This window comes from Scophthalmus maximus, chromosome 6, assembly GCF_022379125.1.
Source record: "Scophthalmus maximus strain ysfricsl-2021 chromosome 6, ASM2237912v1, whole genome shotgun sequence".
NCBI lineage: Eukaryota > Metazoa > Chordata > Actinopteri > Pleuronectiformes > Scophthalmidae > Scophthalmus > Scophthalmus maximus.
Window position 1 is genome coordinate 5,666,611 of NC_061520.1, and position 22,345 is coordinate 5,688,955.

Here is a 22,345-nt window from a genome sequence, read left to right on the forward strand (position 1 = left end):
GGGCAGTGTTCATCTGTGCGCCACCGTGTCTGTGGGCCGCTGACAGCCTTTCATTCAGTCACCGTCTTGCTGTCATTGTCCGTCACTCATGGTCCGCCAGGTCCCGATCGCAGAGTACTTGTAATTTATGAGAAAGGAGCTGGAAAGCGAAAAACTCAGCTGATGTGCCTGGAACGGGCCTTTGTTCAAAATGCAGCTAGTTAGTTAGTTCAAAGGCAGGAAAAAAAATCCGTCCGCATGTCCATTGTAGTAAACAATTGAATTCTTCATCGACCACATTTTGATGTCGTACGATCTGAGCATTTCCAACAGCGTTTTTGAAGTCCTGCGCTTGTGACCTCATCACCATCCAGGTCCAAGTGGGAGGCCTCCACATCTCCCCGGGAGAAGTTCACATTCGCTCCGACAGCCTGCTCACCCTCCCCGCCATCTTCAGCATCACAGCGGGCGGAGGGCTGCTCCTCGTCATCGTCGTCATCGTCCTGCTGGCCTACAGACGCAAGTCCCATGAGAACGACCTCACTCTGAAACGCCTGCAGATGCAGATGGACAATCTGGAGTCCCGTGTGGCTCTGGAGTGCAAAGAGGGTGCGTGAGTGAGACTGGCCGACTGGCGTCCGATAAGGCACACTGACGACCGTGGTAGTTTTGTTTGTGAAATTAAGGATGCATTTGAATCACGATGTTTTGCTTACTTCGACGTATGAGCTGGGGAAATAACTGAAAGACTAACGCAGCTAAGTTCGTCAGAACATACCTCTTTTTATGACTTTATCTAGTCAAACTCATCAGCAGCAAACCCAACATCAAATACAAACTGCGAGATCCATTACGAACTCCAAAAATGTTGGGTCATGCTCAACAAGCGTTCAACAATGGGTTAAAACCAAAATGTCATGTTTTGTAAAAGTATTTAACGCACCATTCTGTCATGTGCAGCCTTCGCAGAACTGCAGACGGACATCAACGAGTTAACCAGTGATCTGGACAGAGCGGGCATCCCCTACCTGGACTACCGAACCTACGCCATGAGGGTTCTCTTCCCCGGCATCGACGATCACCCCGTGCTCAGGGAGTTGGAGGTGAGGGACCCCCGAGGGCGGCAACGCTGCAACGCTTGAATCCCGTTATTCGCTTTTTTTTTTTTTTTTGCTTTTTCTGACGTCTTGACCTTCCGCGTTCCAGTACGCTCCAGAAGTAAATTGATTTTCTGCTGTCGAAGGGAGCGGATGTCAGTCCACTCACTTTGGTTTTGAGGTCTGCGTGTTCATCGGTGTGCAGCTGAGGTTTGTGTGAAGGAGATTTTTTTCCCCGCTGCCTCTCTCAGAGCCTTAGTCATGCACCTGTTCTCAGTCAAACTTTGCTTGGTCTTGGGCTCAGCTTCTTTTTTTTTTTTTTACACGCTCAACTTTTCTCAAGATTTTTCGAAACACGTTATTTTTCTACACCTGATCCCGCTTTGTTTGTTTTCATCTGTGGAACAGCTTTTCATGTAGCCAAGGTCAAAGCTGGGTTTGATCTGCCAGTTATTGTTGGTTTCATCAAACCATCATTATGGCCACAGCCATTTCAAAAGATCTCTGTTCAAAAGAGCCCTTTGAATGCAGTTTCCAAACGCCCTGGCGTTTTCGTCAAAATAACCGGGCCCCTCGTTTTTCACGTCACTGCCGCTACTGTAAGCTGAGCCCGCAGCGTTTTTTGTTTAGTTTCATTACGTCCTTATGTTCCTCCTCTATGTCACAACTCCCGTTCTCCTCGACTGAGTAATATCTAATGAGCGTGTGCGCCTTTGTTTGTGTGCAAAAACGCGCGATGCGTGTAGGTGCCGGGGAGCGGGCAGGCGAGCGTGGAGAAAGCCCTGAAGCAGTTTGCTCAGCTGGTGAATAATAAGGTCTTCCTGCTGACATTCATCCGCACGCTGGAGCTGCAGCGCTCGTTCTCCATGCGTGACCGCGGCTACGTGGCCTCGCTCATCATGACCGCGCTGCAGGGGCGGCTGGAGTACGCCACAGACATCCTCAAGCACCTGCTCTCGGACCTCATAGAGCGCAACCTGGAGAGCAAGAACCACCCCAAACTACTCCTGCGCAGGTAAGAACCAAAGTGATTCGCTGTTACCGACAGAGTCATTAGAAAAGGCTACGATATCTGAGGGTTGTAGTTAGTGCCCGCTCTTTACAAACTGTGACAACATTTGTCATTCTGGAGAAGGGCATCGTTTCGTCCGGCAGAATATCTCACTTTGAAAATAGACTTTTTATAGAGCTATAAAAAAAAAAGTGAGGTTCGTTTCATTTCAATTCAGTTTTATTTGTAGGGCGCCAAATCACAACATCCATTAACTCGAGGCACTTTACGTAGTGGAGTCGAGACCTCCCAAAGTAACACAGAAACCCATCAGTTCCCACACTGAAGCCAGCACTTGGCGACCGTGGAGAGAAAAACACTCGCTTTTAACAGGAAGACATTTGTAGCAGAACCGGACTCAGCTGTGGGCGGGAACATCTGCCTCGACCGTTTGGGGCTGAGAGGCGAGGAGGGAGGAAAGAGGGGGAGAGAGATAGACCAGGGGGTTACGGCCCAATTGTCCTTCCTATCTACTATTCCTTGACCTCAGTGGAAAAGGTCAGGAGGTCAAGGGAAGGTGTAAAGGAGTATTGTAGGTCTTAGGCGAAGCCGACAGCGGTGCTCAGAGAATCCGACTCGACTTTACTCCGTCATCATGCAACGCCGTGTGTTATTGACGCATTAAAGCTCCTTTCCTATGCATTTAGAGAATCCGAACAGCTGTTGTCGTGGCTGCCGATCGAATACTTCGGGGTCAGGACAAGATTCAGGAAACTTCCTAAGCCAATTTGACAATTCGACTGCACCGCAGGACTAGTTGTTATAGTTGTAAAAAGGTTCTATAATGAAAATAATGATACTGACACTTATAGATGTAATGATGTTGTTAGTGATAACAGACAGTCTAGGCTTACAGTACAGCAGCGTAACTAAGAGATGGTTCACGAGTCACCCGAGTCAGCTCTAACCATAATCTTTATCAAAGAGGAAAGTTTTGAGTCCAACCGTAAATGCAGAGAGTGTTTCTGCCTCCCGGACACAAACTGGGAGCTGGGTTCCACAGGACAGGAGCCTGGTGGCTGAAGGCTCTGCCTCCCTTTCTACTCTTACACACTCTGGGGAACCACAGGCAATCCTGTGAAGTTCTTGCCAAAGAAAATTCACATTAAACTTGCGCACATTAGTTGCATCGAGTGGTCCTGTTAAAATCACAGTCTTGTGGCTTCACTAGGGAAAAGTTGGGATGAGGTAAATACTTGCAGCTCAGCTAGGAAAAGAAGGAGGATAGTTTATGGTATTATTTTTAAGAAGTCTTTAAAGTCTTCCTTCCACTTTTTGAGGTCGACGTTCAAACACGGCCTTGTGAATTGCTGTAAACCCGGATGTGATTTAACCTTGGGGGCCTCCGTGTCACAAAAGCCGACCGGTTCTGATCAGCGACACTTATCTGTTTGGCATCATTCTGCCTTTGTGCATTGTTCTCTCCGGCCCAGCAGCGGCGCTTGTGATGGATGAGTAACTAGGCCAGCGAAAGGAGAGCCCGCCTCTGTTCAGCTTTGTGTTGTGCAGCGGCACGAAACAGCCGTTACCAGAGTGAGAAACGGGGTCGCCTGAGCAGACAGGTGAACGACGGGAGCAGTAAAAGTGATCGAGAGTGGGAGAGAGTAACCAGAGGACGAGAACCCTAATGGGGAGGAGGCAGTGCAGCGGCGGCAGAGCTGTTGTCAGTCTGACTTATCTTCTGTGTGCCACTCATGCAACATTCAGCTGTAGCTCACGTTTCTTTCCCCCGTCACCTCTCATCTCCTCTCGCCTCTCTCCTGCTCTCCTCCACCTCTGGTTATCTGCTGATTGTTTTCCCAGTGCTGAGACTGGCCTGCTGAATGTTTCATGAGTTTTTTTTTTTTTTTAAAGTTTAAAAAAGGTCTCTCCCTCTCTCTCAATCTGAAGCACGCTCATTAAGTATAAGGATGCGTTTCACAGGGGAGCCAATACAACAAGAAGCTGTTAGCACAAACGCGCGGCTCACGCGGGACGGGTCTGAAATTTAATGGGATGTCGTCAACGGCGGGGCCGGTACAGGTTTAGGCTGAACTGAGGGCAAGGATGGAAACGGAGCGACGCGGAGACGGGAGACGGACCGGATGTAATGCTGCAAGCTTTGTACCAGACTCAGATTAAAACAGGGGCTTACAGTATATTTCCGCTTTGAAAGGTGCCGATTTGGAGGATTTACTACAGTGAATCGTGAAATCTTCCCATCTGGGCTCATGCGAACGCCGCTGAGTGCCTCCACGGCGCTGAATAAAACGCAGCAGAAGTGGACCTCGAGGTTCGACAAATTCATGTCATGACCCAAATGTGTTGTGTGCACCAGCAGCACTAAACTACAGTGTACATCGGAGCGCGGCTCCTCCGAGACCAGTTCCCTGTAAACTCTCCGTGTCACGTTTTTATTTTATTTTTTTTCGCCTCCGACAATATCAGGCTCTTCTACGCCCTGAATTATAAAAAGGACGATCAGAGCACCCCGGCTCTCCGTGGGACGTCCCTTGCTAACGAACCGAGTGTGCTTTGCTCTTGTCTTGCAGAACCGAGTCGGTGGCGGAGAAGATGCTGACAAATTGGTTTGCCTTCTTGCTCCACAAATTTCTCAAGGTAGAACAAAAACCTCCTCGCACCTTTAGTGCGCCACAGGTGTCCTCATGCGGTAGACGAGCACAATGGAGTGGATGGCACGGATAGCCGAGCATGTTTTTGTTGTAACGTTTTAATATTGATGTGTTTTGTGGACGTTGTGGGGGGATAATGGCCACCCATAGGGTCCCTCGTATCTCCAGCTTTGCAATTCAGAAGGGGAGAAAGTGCCACTTTATCAGGTTTGATGTGCCACGCTCTAGTTGCCGAGTCTTTATCGTCTGCGCTGATGAATACAGATCTCTCTTTCCTCCCCTCCGCTCTCTTCCCCTATGTCTTATTTTCCCCTTCTCCCACCTTCTTCTCTCTAATCCCCGGGTTCCCTTCCAAAACAAAGGAGTGTGCTGGCGAGCCTCTCTTCATGCTGTTCTGTGCCATCAAACAGCAAATGGAGAAGGGGCCCATAGACTCCATCACTGGAGAGGCGCGCTACTCCCTCAGTGAGGACAAGCTCATCCGACAGCAGATTGAATACAAGACCCTGGTGAGTCATAAAGACATCGATAAAGACAGAAGGAAACACAAAAAGTTAACATTTTGGGCTCTTCGTGTTTGTTTCGTCTCTTGGCAAAGAACCTTGCCGGAGCCACAGAAATGTGGCATGTGTGGTTGTAGATGTGTCCTTGGCAAATTATCTTGCATAGCTGGATGTCCACTTCATCAAGCTGAGGGAGATCGAGACAAAGTTTTCGAGAAACAAACAAACCGGTGGAGTGTTGACACTGCCACTTTGTCAGCCCTGGGTTTAACGCCAACTCTAGACCCCTGTTTACTGCAAACTCCCACTGTTGCAGAGGGATGCATGCTACCATGTGTCTTCAACTATCTCACAATAAACAGAGGCTCACGCCATCACCCCCAGATTATCTTTGCACAAACATCCCAAATAATCAGAGGAGCCTCTGGTGGAAGGACAAGGACCCGAACCCTCACTGGCTTCCCATTTTGATCACTTTCTTCTATACACACACACACACAACGGGAGGAGTTTGAGGTTCAGTGTTTCGCTCAGTGACACTTCCAACATGTGGACACGAGGAACCATGCGTCAAATCAATCGTTGACCGGCTACACCCATCGTGTATCCTCATAGATCTGATATTAAACAGCTGCCTTTGGCCCTTTCCTAACAAACATTAAGCTCAAAGTTGAAGAACAAAAAGGTGAAAAATGAGGAGTCATACATATTCACTGATAAATGCAGTATAGAATACTGAGGCTTCCAAATTCGGCCTGGTGTAACGCTAATCACCGACCAGTTCTGTAATGCGTCTCGCGGGGAAGGGGCTCCGCCACCAGCCCATCAGGTTGACTTCCCCCCTCAGGGCCTCAGCTCCGAAGCACAGGCCGACCACCACTGGCGCGACACCGCTCTGATCACCACGTCTGGGAGGCCGTGTCTCATTACTCGTTTGATACCGCCCCTGCCAGAGCGGCACAGCCGCACGCTGGAGATGGGAAATTGCATTTCTGGCCCAGATCCTCTCCACCAGCACAGTTTGGTGAGGAGGAGGAGTGGGTAATGAAAGGGCTTTCCTAGCGAGCAACACCTTTTCTCTCTGTCCCCTTGCGCAGACGCTGAGCTGTGTGAACCCGGACAATGAGAACAGCCCAGAGATCCCTGTCAAGGTGCTCAACTGTGACACCCTCACCCAGGTGAAGGAGAAGATCCTGGATGCGGTGTACAAGAACATGCCCTACTCACAGCGGCCGCGAGCTGCGGACATGGATCTAGGTGAGACTTCCCGGGGTAGAATCATACGGGCCTCTTGTTTTATCCTGCTTGCGCTTACACAGCAGCGACTGAGATGCAACAGACAGTAAAAGAATTTGCCTCGGCTCATGTCGCGTTGGAATAATGACAGGACGGGAAAAATACACTCGAGAGTGGGCTCGTCCGGGGCGTTATCACGAGATGTTTCGTTGAAGACGTGTGACACCAACAAAGGGCTGAACATCCATTTTTGAAAAACAACTCCCCCCCCCCTACCTGTTTACAGCCTGAATGAGAGCAGCACTCTCCACCGCTGACATTAAACCTCACTGACAGCGCACCTACACCACACGCCCACAACATGTCATCCAACACCGAATGACTCGGCACGAACCCAGCTGACGTGCACCTTCGAAAGGGAGGAAGTAAGATCCCTTTTAAGTAGTGGCTCACATTGCTTTGGGTTTGTAGCCTTAAAACCTTAAGGGCCCCTTTAAAGGTTGAGGATTTGGAGAGGATCAGTTTTCTCCTCGTTGCTTTGAACACCTTGACATCCCTGTTGAGGACACCAGTGTCAAATGCACAGGAAGGCGTCGCGGCGACATTTCGGCTGCTCCCCTTGACACCTCGCAGAGTTTCCGAGATCAAACTGACACAACACATAGAGGAATAACACGAAACCTCACCTGCAGCACAAAGGGGACAATGCGAGGGGGACAAGTAACTGTCGGGCACTTGGCGTACAAACATTCCCCCAACAGGCCCCTAATGTCACACTGTTGATGGCGTCTTCCTCCAGAGTGGCGGCAGGGCCGAACGGCCCGCGTGGTGCTGCAGGATGAGGACATCACCACCAAGATAGAGAGCGACTGGAAGAGGCTCAACACACTCATGCACTACCAGGTCTGTGGAGAACATTACTACTGAGGCTTCAACTGTCACCATCACTTAATCTGCTGATTCCTTTCCGTGATTAATTGATGAAGTATTCAGTCGGAAAACTAGAGCTGCAAGAGTTAACCGGTTAGTAATCGACCACTACATTGATCGGCAACTATTTTGATAATCGTTTAAATTTCATGAAAAATTAAGTCAAAAAATCTCCCATTTCAGCTTCTCAAATGTTAGTATTTTCTTTTAGTTTCTTTGCTCGTCTATGACAGTGAACTAAATATCTTTGTTGCGTGGATGAAACAAAACGTGGTCTTGGGGTTTTGGAAAACACGATCGACATTTTTCCCACCATTTTATGACATTATTTGACCAAACAACTAATCTATTAATCGAGAAAAAATCGATAATGACAATAATCTTTAGTTGCAGCCCTTTAGAAAACTGCCAATTCCCATCCCATAGTCGTAAAAAATTGAGATTTATGTCCAATCAAACCTCAATAAAGAAGAGATAGAAGCAGAAAGCACTTAACCTTATGAAGTTGCCCCCAGCACATGTTTGGCATTTCAGTTTTGACAAGTGAATCAAAGAACTAATAAAAGATCTGCAGAATGTCATTTCAGCTCAACTCAACACTTTTTCTACCCATTTGAAAAATGGCGCTTATCCAATTGCTCAAGGGCGTCGCAGCAGATACAGTTGATGAAGGACAGAGCTCTACTCATTCATATTCATATCACTCACCCCTGCCTATATATTTTTTTATTTTCCAAACTCCAAGCCACAACCGAACTTGTGTGCCCGTGGCTTTTAAAACAAAAACACTCTCCCCCTGCTCATGAATACGACTACACAGGTCACCGACCTCAAATGAGTCATTCTGTTCCTTTGTCAGACATGTTCGTCTCTATAGAAGAAGAAAAAAACATTTCTGGAAACTTGTACAAACAAAGATGGAAATAAAAAAAAATCTGTATTAAAAGCAGCTTTTGACATGAGGAGGATGAAAACCCTGTTATCTGTCAAGGACACATACCGTTTTTGCTCTTTCAATTAAAAACAATCAAGAAATTGCCGCGTGTGTAAATGTTAGTTGCGAACAGTAGCGTTCAATGATGCTCAACATTATACATAACAGTTTAGTGGAATTGCGGACAAATGATAGGATCAAAACTTGAAGTAAGCCTCTGTAACAGTCAGTGAACTAAACACGAGAACCAAATCCTTAGTTCACTACAAGAAGTTTAGGACTCATCTCCAAAGGTTCTGCACTGAGAAGAACCATGACTTCATTTAGTTACACTGAAATCGTCTGCTAGTAAGTCACTGAATCCTTCACGAAGAAAGAGGTTGCCATGTTCTGTGCTGAACCTAGTTGTCCTTCCTTCGCTCTGACTGCATTTGACTATCACAAAACTCAATTATACTGCAATGTTGAGGATTTCTACTTTTTCCGAACAGAATCTTATCAGGTTTGGTCCATTTAAATCAGTTGAAGCTCGTCCGTATTTCTATCGAGCAGATTTTTGTACAGAATGTTTTTCTAAACGACCTTTATAAATGTATTACAAGTCTTGTGACTCGACTGCCCACAGCGGATATTCAAAACCTCTGAATTTCACAAATACCCTGTCCTTGGATTTATCATCTCAAACTGTTGTATTTTTCCCCGACATCTCAGCCTTGATTAATTTTGACCATCTGCCGCGAGCAACAAATTCATTCAAACTCACGAACAGGCTTTACCTTTGTCTCCTCAGGTGTCGGAGCGCTGCGTAGTGGCCTTGGTGCCCAAACAGATGTCTTCTTTCAACCTTCCCTCCTCGGCCAGCTTCCCACGCAGTATCAGCAGATACGGTCAGTCCTGTCGAAAAGATTATACGAATGCTTAATATTCATCCAACACACGGCGGCGCCGCACCATCTGCTGCCGTCGCTCACCGGTCCGTCTTGAAAAGCACATCATCATCGCACGCGAGCACGTTCAACAACGAGGAGACGCAACGCGAGACATCAGAAACGGTCCAAGCTCCGTCTGGAGCTTTAGGTCACTGCGTCTGCGTTTCAACAAGCAGATCAATCCTGGATTATTGGAGATCATTTCACCACGAGGTGGATCTGATCACTTTCGATTCATATACGTTACATTCCTGGCTGATCTAATACGTAATTAAGGTCACGTCACTGACACTCCGACTCACGGCAACCTTTCACGTTACGTTCAAGTGATTGATGACACGGGTGAAAAATATGACACATATTTGATATCAAGCAGGAAAACAGGAAGAGCAGGAAGAAAAAGACAATTGACAGAAAGCATGGAGCGGAGCTCGGATAGATACCAGGCCTGTAGTGAGAGCATGGCCGAATCATTACTATGACAACCACTCAATAATGACAGCAGATGATTATACAGTATAAACGCACATGTACAACCTGCGCATACGTAAAATATAAAAAGGGAAAGTCTCTTTCGTGTGAGTTAGACCTTGTCTGGCAAATGGATTATCAGCATTTTGGAAATTGTGGAGTGAGTATATATATATATATATATATATATATATATATATATATCTCTATTTGACCATCTAGGCGTGGACGTACCCTTCCGCTCCAACCCCACCAGCCCCGACAGCCCCCACTCCCGTGTGCCCATGCTGACCCCTGACCTGGAGAGCGGCGTCAAAGTTTGGCACTTGGTCAAGAACCACGACCACGGGGACCAGAAGGAGGGAGAACGCGGCAGCAAGATGGTGTCGGAGATCTACCTGACGAGGCTACTGGCAACAAAGGTGCAGCATATATTACATAGAGTTTCTTGTGTAGCGGTATATTGGAGTAAGATCGAGTAAAGACAACATCGTGTGTTGACATGACTGGTGCAGACTATGGGTCCTAACCACCGATGCTATTTCCTACAGGGCACACTGCAGAAGTTTGTGGACGACTTGTTCGAGACCCTGTTCAGCACAGTGTGCCGCGGCACCGCCCTGCCGCTCGCAATCAAGTACATGTTCGACTTTCTGGACGAGCAGGCGGACCGACACGACATCCACGACACGGACGTTCGCCACACGTGGAAGAGCAACTGGTGAGGAGGATTCCCGAACGCGCTGCGGCTCATTCGTAGCGCCGAGAAAAAGAGGCCTCGTCGTCCCGGCCTTGGCCGCTTTGTCGCCTACAGCTTGTTCTCAGACCCAAGTGGATGAAATAAGCCAAGACAGGGACCGATCAAATGCAAAGGGAAAAGGGGAACATGCCGTTCAATGACTTCTCTCTGCAGACAAGTCTCGCCAAGTCTCAAATATTTCTCTCTGCCTTTTTTTTATTTTTTTCATCTCCAATATCTGCAGCCTGCCTCTGCGTTTCTGGGTGAACGTGATCAAGAATCCTCAGTTTGTGTTCGACATCCACAAGAGCAGCATCACGGACGCCTGTCTGTCTGTGGTGGCCCAAACCTTCATGGACTCCTGCTCCACGTCCGAGCACCGTCTGGGCAAAGACTCACCCTCCACCAAACTGCTCTACGCCAAGGATATACCGCACTACAAAAGCTGGGTGGAAAGGTGTGTGTGTGTGCGTGTGTGTGTGTGTGTGTGTGTGTGTGTGTGTGTGGAGATGGGAGGTATTGTGATGAGGCGTTGAGATGTATCGTGTTCATCAATGTTGTATTTTAGAGGTCGTATTTGTTTGTGGTGTTACTTTTCAGTCCAGCAACTATGTGAGGGCATTGGCGGAATAATTTATTATGCTCTGGCCCGACAAGAGGTTTTTCTTCATTTCTGAATCATTTTGATCTTGTGAGTCTCGGGTTTTCATCGCTGAAGCTTTGCCAGGTTAGTTTTCTCTCTCTCTCTCTCTCTCTCTCTCTCTCTCTCTCACACACGCGCGTGCGTGTCGGTGTGCGAGCACAAACAAACACGCAGGTGTGTTATGAAGGCACTCGAATCGTTACTAAATGACTGAACCTGTGGGCCGAACGTTTCCTTATCGTCCTGCCGAAACACCTCGGATTTAAAGACGCCTTTGATATTCTTTGACTTTTCACAACAGACTGAATCCGAGTGAAGAAAAAAAGCTCGGGTATATGCACGACTGTGCCCTTGACACTGACAGTGTGTGTGTGTGTGTGTGTGTGTGTGCGTCTCCTCTCAGGTACTACGCTGACATCAGCCGCCTGCCTGCCATCAGCGATCAGGATATGAATGCCTATCTGGCTGAACAGGCTCGCCTTCACTCCAGTGAGTTCAACGTGCTCAGTGCCCTCCACGAGATCTACGCCTACGTCAGCAAGTACAGCCAAGAGGTGAGGCTCAGTCAACACACTGTGTCAGGGAGATGTGCCGGGAGGGGCCATCTGGTGACTGAAGTTAGCCTTTTCTTTCTTTTTTTTTTAAAGCGGCTATAATCAATACTTCTTTAATCAACGAAATTCAAACCACTGAGTATAACGGATACCGCGGAGAATCCTCCGTTCCCCACAGCTCGGTGCATTTTAATATCTTTCTACTCGTTGCTTCGGGTTCACGGCTCACAACTCCACTGCTCTGGTTCACTCGCACTCCTTCACCGTCACCGCTGTCGTAGTGTCGTCTCTTTCCACAGCAGGCGGCTGTTTTCAGGGAAAAGTTCCGATTAATCCCACTGGACTCACTACACAGACAAAGTTATTGACCAGCGGGTGAATACAGTGGAGTATTTGACAGCATTAAGTATTTGGAATAGTATTTAGTATTTGGAGAGTTTTAAGAATGTTTGTCAGGTGGTAACAAACACGACTGGATGCCAGTGTAGCTTGGTGTCTGATGATTAGTAGATAGGCCACTATTTGCTATGAGGTTCAACACAACAGCTATATAAGGTTATTAATTTAAAGTTGAATGTCAACGTCTGTTGCACCGCCCCCTGGTGGCCAAAAATATGGGGGGGGGGGGATTCCAGTTTAATGGCTTACAGGTTGGGCTGAAAGTCGCATTAATTTTCATTCAAAATGCAAAATCGCAAATTCCCAAAGCCCAACGTGGCTTTTTCTCTTTGCTTTGGAGCCAACAGTCCAAAAACACCAAAAGGTACAATATCTTCATATCATACATTTCCAATAAAGAATAATGTCCGGCACAATAATAACAGTATCTTCTCTTCTCTCCTCCAAGAATAAGTAGTGGGTTGGTGTTGTAGGTCCGTTGTGTATTTTGTCGGATTCATAATCTGTATGTGCATACTTGTATGTTTTTCCTGAAGATGACCAATGGTATGCCTCATGCTCTGGGTTTCCCCGTTTGTGCCCTTGTGTGTGTGTGTGTGTGTGTGTGTGTGTGTGTGTGTGTGTGTCTGTGTGTGTGTGTGTGTGTGTGTGTGTGTTTTAGATCATCGAGGCACTGGAGCAAGATGAACAGGCCCAGAAGCAAAAGTTGGCGTATAAACTGGAGCAGATCATCTCAGTCATGTCTACAGAGAGCTGAGACTCATACACACTCAAGTACATGTACACACACACAGGGAAAAATACTGTAACAGAGGAGTTATAAACCCATCACCAACACATGTGGCTCTCGTTTGCACATGTACTGTACATGGACATTACACGCACACATACGATCACACATAAACACACACACACACACTGACGTACACAGAGACGCGGGCCTACTGTATAACCAAACGATACATACACATGCAAACACAAACACACACACACACACACACACATACAACTGTACATACACAAACCGCAGCACACATCAAACAGCAGATTGTCCCAAAGCACGACATTTGCATCCAATGTCATTGTTTGTTTTTTCCAGAAGGAACTCCAACAGGCAAACATCCAGCTTCTGAAAGGCTCCGATATTTATAAAGAGAGAGAACAGAGGAAGAAAGAGGATTTGGGCCATCGCGGTTGCATGGTTGCGTTATTTGCTGCCAATTCTTTTCCGCCGGGTAACGGTTGGTCTTTGTAGTTGGTGCTCATACTAAATGTCATAAGACAGCACTTAATAAAGAAAGACTCCACTTGAAAAGTCACTGGAGGAGCGCAACAAAGACGGCAGCCAATTTAATGGGAGGCCACATGTGGCGAGAGGAGACACACAAAGTACTTTTTATACGGCAAAGTTGAAGGACGCTTATTTGAACCACATATCACAGGCGCGGAGTGACATTGCCACTTGGAGCCATTGGGGGAAGAGATGTGTAACTTTGTGTTGTTAAAGCCTTTTTCCCGTTGCCTTTTAAAGGCTTTAAAAAAAATTCAAAAAAGACCCTGGCATCATTACTTCTCATTCTCCTACTTGAAGCTCAATGACGTTTTTGTCAAATAAAAGTTTCCTGAATTTCAAGTCTTGCTAGGCATAGAGCAAGCGCACACAAAAGCTGTCATTGAGAAGCTGAGTCTTTGAATATGTACCTTGAAATTTGAAATATAAAAAGGATGGTGACGTATTTCCCCGGCCTTTTTTGTGCCAAATACGTCTCATGTTGCATTCATGTGAAATGCTCCTGTAGGAGCTATTAATGGCGCGAGCCATTGTGCGGAAGAGATCCCATTTGAGATAGCACATTCCGTGCGCTGATGATCTAGAGGCCGCTAATTCAGCCATTCAAAGATAAGTGGAGACCCAATCGAAACTGTGGCGGAGAGCGTGATTAATGACGCCAGGAGCCTGATCCGAGGATCCGATTAGCCTCGCCCGCCGGCCAGCGGCGCCGGCTGCCCCCGCCCTCCACCTCTCATCAGTCATTGTTTACATTGAGCACGATACTTGAAATGCACCAAGTGTAAGAGATGCCGAGAACACCTGCTGCTCCTGTGGAGTAATCTGGTCGGATTAAGTCGAGACGGCGGCTTTGATGCCTCATTGATTCCCCCCCCGACGAATCCACTTTGAGCGTTACCTGGAAATTAAACATAGCGGGGCGAAAAAAAAATGTCTGTTGCTCGACGGAGCCATCTTCGCTTCGCGCCCCGAACCGTTTCCCTGTTTCAGTCTGCGAGTCACGAGTTTTTCATTTGGCATTCAGTGTGTAATATTTTACCTGACGGCCTGTCGTCTCCCTGCTGCTGTATTTATAGAGTGCCATATCTAACCTTTGAAATTATTACAATTATCACGGAGGTCAAGTCTCGGCGCGAGCAAATCGCGCTCACCCAGTGTTTTAGTTTTTAATTGTTTCAAACCGTTGCGCTGATGAACGACCCGACGTCTTTCTGCGCTCGATGCAGGGTCGTCCCATTGTTCCATAAAGAGTCACTGCGACCGTCCATCAACTCCCTCCTGGAGAATTGCTCTATTTTTTAACCATTTCAGTATCAGTGGGGTTAATGTAAATCCCCACAGGACCTTGATCCACGTTGCTCTGAAAGAACAAGATAAAATACGATAGATAATAAATTCCATTTCCCTGTTAAGTGTTGAAATACGACAGAGCAGTCTTCTGTTTCATGTGTGGTATGATGACGATAATTTATAAATGTGTTGTGCAATAAACTGTCAGACATTTAAAACAGTAATGTTTTTTTTTAAACTATATCTTATTGTATAAATATTGTACATAAAAAAAACAACTACTATTTTGCAAGAGAAAAGTTCACTTTGTACTGTTGTTATACATTAAATGCGCAGCTGATGAAAAGGACTGCTGCGTGGTTTCTTCTGTGGCGATGAAACATAAACTGAATTCTCTGTGTTTTAAAAATTGTCTAAACCCTAAATGGCAGGTAAAATATTGTGCCCTTCAGAATGCTGTATTCATATTCAAGGTACATTTTGTCTGTGAGCCTGGCCTTGCCCGCTTGTGCGCGTTCTTGAATCTGTACTAATACTCCATTTTATACTATTACAAAAACACATCTGATTGTCTAAAGAACCATTTTATGACTCATGATATATAATCTTTCTGTTTTGTACTTTGCAGACAAGTGCCGCTGCAGTTAGAGGTGAGGCTATTTGCTGAACTCTGCAAAACATAACTGGATAATCTATTGTAATTATGTTCGAGGACTGTTGCATAGTTATTTTAATTGTTAAACTGTGTCTGAGTTTTTCATGGGAGAGGCACTAAAAGTGAGACGATGTCAGACATGAAATCCCAGGGGCACATCCATTTGTACGTGGAAACGAAAGATAATTGTTTGGCCCCTGCACAAATCATGTGCATCATTATTACTAATCATTTATTTCATATACAGATATAAATGAGGAACGCCGTTTTTAAGCGTCAAATAACCACTGTGTTGTATACATGTAATATTCCAGCATCAATTATCTTTGGAGATTTTAGTGAATAATTACTGTTAAGAATAAAATACCTGACCAATATATCAGTTGGCCGATAATATCCGTAGATATTAAGAGCCCGACCGATATAGTCGGCCAACTGATTTGAGCCTTTACAATTGCATTTATGTTTACATTTTATGAAAAATAAATGTTTGTTATAAGTTCTGTTTATTAGGTTATATTTGTATTCTCAATTTATATTTTTTTATGATAAAGTTCACTAAAATATCAGGCCTCAATTACATGTCTTTCTCGTAAGGGTTTGATAATGACATTCTAGGAATCATTGACAGATTTAAATATATATATATCGACTGATGTATCGGTATCGGGAATCTTGTACTCCCAAATATCGATATCGGCATCGGCTCCCAAAAATCTATATGGGATTAGCTCCAATTTGAATATACATCTGCTGGATTGTTTTCCAGTGCTGAGGAGGAGGAAGTGTATTCCCAGACCAAACAGCAATGAATCCTTTATTTCCTTCAAGTTAGCTAAAGATGGAGGGCGGCCCCAAAATCCCACAAATTCTTGGCTTTTTCAATTTTGTCAAAAGGCAGCCAATCGTTTTGAAAATGAACATATTTATTTCTTGCCATCATGAGCCTAAAACTGATGTTTGCAATGCACAGCATGCCACAACACACGTCGTGTGGGGGAAACACGGAGCTTGTAAAAGAAGCAAAGGAACATCCTGAAGATAATCACTGAATGCCTTTGAATTCCATTTAAAACACGAAACCCAACCCCATGTGATGAATAGCCTCTCAGAATGAAGACTAGTTTAGGCTGCCGTCACCCTGGGACAGTATATGGTATGGCATGTGAGCACAGAGCATATAGGGGGCGGCGGAGCACTTGCCATGAGGAGCAAGAATATATTATTCATGTTTACCCCTCGGGGGCTCTGGGCAGGCAGAGCAGAGCGGGGGGGGGGGGGGGAGGAGGAGGAGGAGGGTTGTATGAAGACCCGGCCTCCCGACCCATACCTGTCAGATCCAGGTGGGGGTGTCATCGGCCTATCGAAGGGGTCCTCTTCTCACCTGCCAGGCTGTAACCCCCTCATCATTCCTCGCTTCTCAGTTGGCTTGTCAGAGTGATACACTCAGCAGGCAGCAATTCTCCCTCACTTACCTCTCTCTCACACACACACACACACACACACACACACACACACACACACACACACACACACACACACACACACACACACACACACACACACACACACACACACACACACACACACACACACACACACACACACACACACACACACACACACACACACACACACACACACACACACACACACACACACAGCGGCGGAGGACCATTAGGAGTCAAACCTCCTCCGCTGACAGCTGAGCAAGCCGCAGGATATCTCCTTGATAGACTGCGTGGTTGGATGGTACCGGACAGGTTTATGGATCTGCTACAGCCATTACGAACCCATTATTCCTCTATCAACCCCTCACACGTGTCATAATATTTCATAATAATAATATTGGAATAATGGAATAATATTCCATTATTGATGTAACTACGTCATACATGCGTGTCGTCGGGGTAAAATAACAGTGCGGGCGCTTCATTTCTGAAAAAAAATCACCATAGGGTGAATGTTGCCAGGTATAATAGACCCTCAGCTTCTCCTGCTGTCCAGGATATTGGATTCGGGGGGGGGGAAACGGACCGTACGCACAGACTGCAGATCTTGAAGAATAATTCAAACTGTAACTCAAACTGTAGAATGAAGGTTGGGGGTAAAAAAAGGGAAAGACCTTAGACTTTCTCCGCACCTTGAACAACCCTGGAGAGTTTGTGTTAATAGTCAATGCTGCACTGCCCTTCAGCACATGGTCGGGCGTGGCATTAGTTTATATCTTTTCATATCATTACATGGATTCAATTAAGATAGATCTTTTCTCCTGTGTTCATTCAAACGGTGGTGGACGCCACAACGGGTAAATTTGTACAATATGCTGAAATGAGTCGAATTGATCAAGAGCTTTAATATGTTTTGCTTGTGTGCAAAATATTCACTTGTTTCGTCATCTTCTCCATCCGTTCCGTATGCAGACCAAGAAGAGATTCCAGTGGAATTACCAACTTTACAGACCGATACGCCATGTTTGCCTCATCTTGAATGTGTCTTACATATTCACGCAATAGGTCTTATTATTTGCCCCCTGACAAATAAGGTCACACTACCTGTTGCGAATCAGCTGCTCCAAGTGACGGTTTACAAAAGAAGCCACTGGCCCATAAACTACTTGCGAGATGAGGAAATAAAGGTCCAATTTTCACGTGTGGAATGAATGGATAATTGACGAGAGTAGTCTTAAAGGGTCCCTGTTTATAACGGCGGGTTTATCCTTTGCTGGAGGGACTGCTTTGAAGAAAAAAAAAACAGGGCATAAATTGAGAGTATATCCACGTCTCCAGGCGGCACTACACCACTGACTGCCAGTGGATACAGACGCAGACGTGTCATACTTTTGTTTCTTTGACGTACACGGCCACGACTGCACAATCAAGCATCGAATTCTGTTAAGCACCGCTGGAACGCTGCTTCGACGCTGCCGAGGTCTGCTGCGAGCCCCAGTCTCCTGCTGCTTTAATTAAACGCAGAGTGCACTATCGGAGCGACCACAATGAAACAGGCACTGGTGTGCTCGTTTCTTGTCAAGGACAAAAGACAACTGTCCGAATGATGAAAATATACCTGATGACTACATAGAAAAAATCCTGAAATGGCCACAACTCTTCCTCTAAGGATTAAGAATAGATAATAAGAATATAAGAATAAGAGTGGATTAGCTCATTCTATTAAATGAGATAATCCATCATTGGCTGTAGTCATTTGTCCCCTAGCAATGAAATGCTCACTTTTTGACTATAATGTCCCGAACTAAAAGTCTTTAAAGCCTCAGTGTGTAATTTTTGTAATTTTCTGGCGGCATCTGGTGGCTGAAGTTGCAAACCGCAACCAACTGAGCAACCGACGGGGGACACTTTATGGTGGCGCACCTCTAATTCCATTTTCGGTTTCTGGCAGGGTCTGAAAATTCACCGCGCGAACGGGACGTATTCTGGAGCTGCTTTGTGCAACAACCGTATTCAACACGACGCAGCAAACATGACGACTCACACGGAGGTCGGGTCCACCTCATGTAACTATATTTAACTCATTTAAAAGTTGACGAAAAAACATTGGTTCTTTGTTGCAGGTGATTATACTTATATGAACACATTGTTATGGACAACATATTACATTTCTGTAAATAATTTCTTCTAAATATTACACACTGTAGCTTTAAAGACATGTAGATAAAATGATTTCCAGTTCCAAGAAAAAAAATATTGTGAAGCAATAAAGGACGAGTCTTCTGATCTATTGAAAAAAGCATCTGTCCAGTAGGTTGAGCTGGACGGCACACCAGTCTAGTGGTGCCATCTTGTGGCCAGAGTTATTATCACAAGCTGATAGAGGATGGCTGAGAGAGACAGATTGACCATTCTTCGTTCATTCATTCATTCATCCAATTAATTCAATTACTGTTTACACCAGTTTGACCACAACTCGGGAAGAGAAGGGGGAGATCACGTGAGAGACTGTGAAAATGTGACAAAGGAAGAGGGCAAAGGCCAAACATGTGTCCGAGACAAAAAAGAGTCTGTTTCAGGGGCGGCTGCCTGAGGGTGTGTGTGTGTGTGTGTGTGTGTGTGTGTGTGTGCGTGTGTGGAACGTCTGCAGGGCTATGCAGCAGTCGTAGAGGTCATGACACACACCATACCAACACTATATCCTGACACCACGGGGAGAGCCCCCCACACATGGACGTCCCTGATGCACATTCAGTTTTGGGAAGAAGCGACTTCATCCGACCCCAGCGCTCGTTCTTTCCTCCTCATTTCCTTTTTTCTTCTTCCCGCCTAAAGTCGCAGACCTCGCAGCTCAGCCCAGCCCAGAGAGGTAACGGTCAACATGTGCTGCAGTTTGAAACTAAATCCCCTCCCACTAGTCCTGCTACCCCCCCGACCTCCTCCCACACCCCCGCCCTCACTTCCCCTCCTCCTCCTCGGCCTCCCCAGCACTCATGAAATCATTTTAAGACGGGCTCCTTCCTACACAGCCGATTTGGGAACTTTGTGGGATTTACGGTTCCCATTTCCAAAGCTCCATAAAATGCACACAACAGCGTGTCTGTGTTTCTATGACTGTGCGTGCGTGTGTCTGCATGGGTTTGTTCAAATAAATTAACCAAAATTAAATGCAGAACTGCGGTTCGACGGGTACATTTAAAAAACGTCCTTGCCGTTAGTTTAACGGTGACAATTGATTGCTTTTTTCTTATCTTGTGACTCAAGTCAAAACAGAGCCATGAATCTCTGAAGCTATATTGTTAATTATAAGCAGCGGGACAACGAATTCATCATCCCACAAAGGGCCGTCACATTAGGAGAGTCACCCTTTTACCACCGACTGTTCAGAACTCTTCGCGGGGCCCTGACAAGGAATCCTTTGCGGGTGAAATCCTGCTCTCGGAGGGGATAAACACTGCGCTATCGCCGCAAAGTATTTCAAATGTGTGACGATTTACATTTCAAACAAAGCCAGAAACAAAAGCCACCATCTTTCATAAGATGCTGAAGCTCATTACTTCATCGTTCAAGCCGGAAGTCTACGTCTGGGAACCACAAGAGAAAGGATTGAAATAATAATGTTGTTCTATATGCAGGTGAACTTGTTCCAGAAACCGCAACTCTGCTTCAGGAACATCGTCCCCGACATCTTCTGCTAATGAGCTCTGTATTTTCTTGGGAGGATCTGCAATTTTAAAGTAGCCAGTGCGATTCATCCGCCAATCCTCGGTGATCCTACCGGTGTCCAATTAACAGGTGAGACTTGTCATAGCACCATGTGAGACTTGGATACACGTTCGGGTCACTGGTGTTTTATCCAAAAAAGTGAAACTCACAGTCAGATTAAAAGTCAGGCAGTTGGAAGCACCTTCATCAGCACAGTTTGACTAGTGATACCGAACATCATTAATATTACTGCACACAGGCATCGTCACGTGCGACTGTAGCCACTTATTAATCTCCACTTTGATAAAACAAACTGTGACTGGCAGTAAAAAAGTGTAATAATTTTGTATCTTCACCGAGTTGAAATGTTGCATTTCATCTACAGTGAACGGAGGCGAGTCTCTGTAAGTTCTTCAACTGATGGGGTCACTACACCAAACGCTGGCTCACTAGGTCGGCGTGAGGAAAAAGTGCATATGCGTTGATTTTCTTTTTCTTTTCTTTTTTTAAACCAGCGATGGGGTTGAAGCAGAAACGCCAACATCCTCACTCGTGATACCTGCATTGCAATATGGGTCGTGAGGATTTTTCCATCATAGGCCTCGTAGCAATCGCAGTCGTGTCCGATGAGATGCCCGTTTTGGTTTGAGACATTAAAGTGGATGTGCAGATGAAATCCAAACCCTTCTTTTCTTCCTTCCCCAGTTTACACTTATTCTCAGCAATGTGTAGCCTTTCCATTCAGGGACTAAAAAAGCATGGAAACATCTGTTAAGAAATGATATTTGATGAAGCATTCAAAGCATATTTTAAAAAATCGCGATCTAAAGTGAGAGAATTAGCCAAATGATCGCGGAGATGGACTACATTCTCATCTATATCCAACTGGTTGTAATGTATGCCAACTACAAATATATTTGTTGCTGCACTGAGGAAACAGTAGCTGTAGTTTGTCAGTACGATAATGAATAACACAAATGAATAATTAACGTCAGGAGGCGTTGCTTTGCCTTGTGAATGGAGTTGCTGCTTCGACTCTATTTGTCGAAGTGTGAGCAACACAGAAAAGAAAAACAAACACAGAAAGAAAAGAAGTGAGACAAAGGATACTTGCGTGCACTTAAAAAAAAAATTGCATGTTCACAAAATATTTGGCTACAGCTCGGGATTTTTGTGGTCTTCTACAGTACAGGGTAAATCTAAAGTGCACACCGCTTCTCCTTTGATGGTCGCCTATATCCTCCTGAGACACTCCATCGGACATTTCAGAAAGCGTACGGAAACACACATGCTCCGAGGAGGAGATGCACAATGCGGGGACGTAGCCGTCACATCTGGTTAAAGCACACATGCAGCAGATGTATGGCGAACGCAATGTACTGTTACCGGAGCAACGTCGCGGCAGCTAAAAGGATGAAGGAGGGGCCGTGTTTTCAAACACCATAAGCTGCAACAGATGTGCAGAACAGTCAATATACTATAAACAAATGAAGCCATATGAAGCAAGCACTGTACGCGCTAAATCACCAGTGTGCCGCCGGTGGAAAGGCTTTTGCAGACGGGCTCATGACAAGCGACTCTCAGCCACTGAGTGGACGGATGAGGAGGAAATGGGGTCTCGGACGATTTAGAGTACGGAACTGTACTTAAAACACAAACATTTATCATCACCATTACAATACTTTAAACACACCAAAGACCAGAATAAAACAATTGCATTCAATAGACATCAAGATCAGTTCACTCATCATGAAGGGCAATACCAAATGGATGGATTAAATAAATACAATACTTGTACTTAAGTCGCTCAAAACTAGTTACAGTATCAATGTGTTGAGGCCTTTGCAAGAAGAATAAAACAGGAGAAGGAAAAGGG

General features: G+C 45.7%; 1 protein-coding gene and 1 long non-coding RNA gene across 4 annotated transcripts in view; one reads left to right on the plus strand and one right to left on the minus strand.

The window, feature by feature from the left end:
• The window catches only part of LOC118309113 (plexin-A2-like), a 69,345-nt gene extending 54,321 nt beyond the window's left edge, over positions 1–15,024 (plus strand). Inside the window, exons 20-32 of the mRNA XM_035630848.2 lie at positions 354–588; positions 940–1,082; positions 1,823–2,091; positions 4,659–4,725; positions 5,102–5,248; positions 6,340–6,499; positions 7,278–7,381; positions 9,133–9,229; positions 9,965–10,164; positions 10,294–10,463; positions 10,726–10,938; positions 11,528–11,678; positions 12,739–15,024. Of these exons, the coding sequence (XP_035486741.1) occupies positions 354–588; positions 940–1,082; positions 1,823–2,091; positions 4,659–4,725; positions 5,102–5,248; positions 6,340–6,499; positions 7,278–7,381; positions 9,133–9,229; positions 9,965–10,164; positions 10,294–10,463; positions 10,726–10,938; positions 11,528–11,678; positions 12,739–12,834 (2,052 nt within the window). The 3' untranslated portion in view covers positions 12,835–15,024. The remainder of the gene's footprint in view (positions 1–353; positions 589–939; positions 1,083–1,822; positions 2,092–4,658; positions 4,726–5,101; positions 5,249–6,339; positions 6,500–7,277; positions 7,382–9,132; positions 9,230–9,964; positions 10,165–10,293; positions 10,464–10,725; positions 10,939–11,527; positions 11,679–12,738) is intronic.
• The window catches only part of LOC118309130, a 74,515-nt gene that overhangs the window by 28,019 nt on the left and 24,151 nt on the right, over positions 1–22,345 (minus strand). For all 3 annotated transcript variants that reach the window (XR_004793425.2, XR_007030877.1, XR_004793426.2), the window contains exon 3: positions 9,119–9,236. This is a non-coding gene — a long non-coding RNA (uncharacterized LOC118309130). The remainder of the gene's footprint in view (positions 1–9,118; positions 9,237–22,345) is intronic.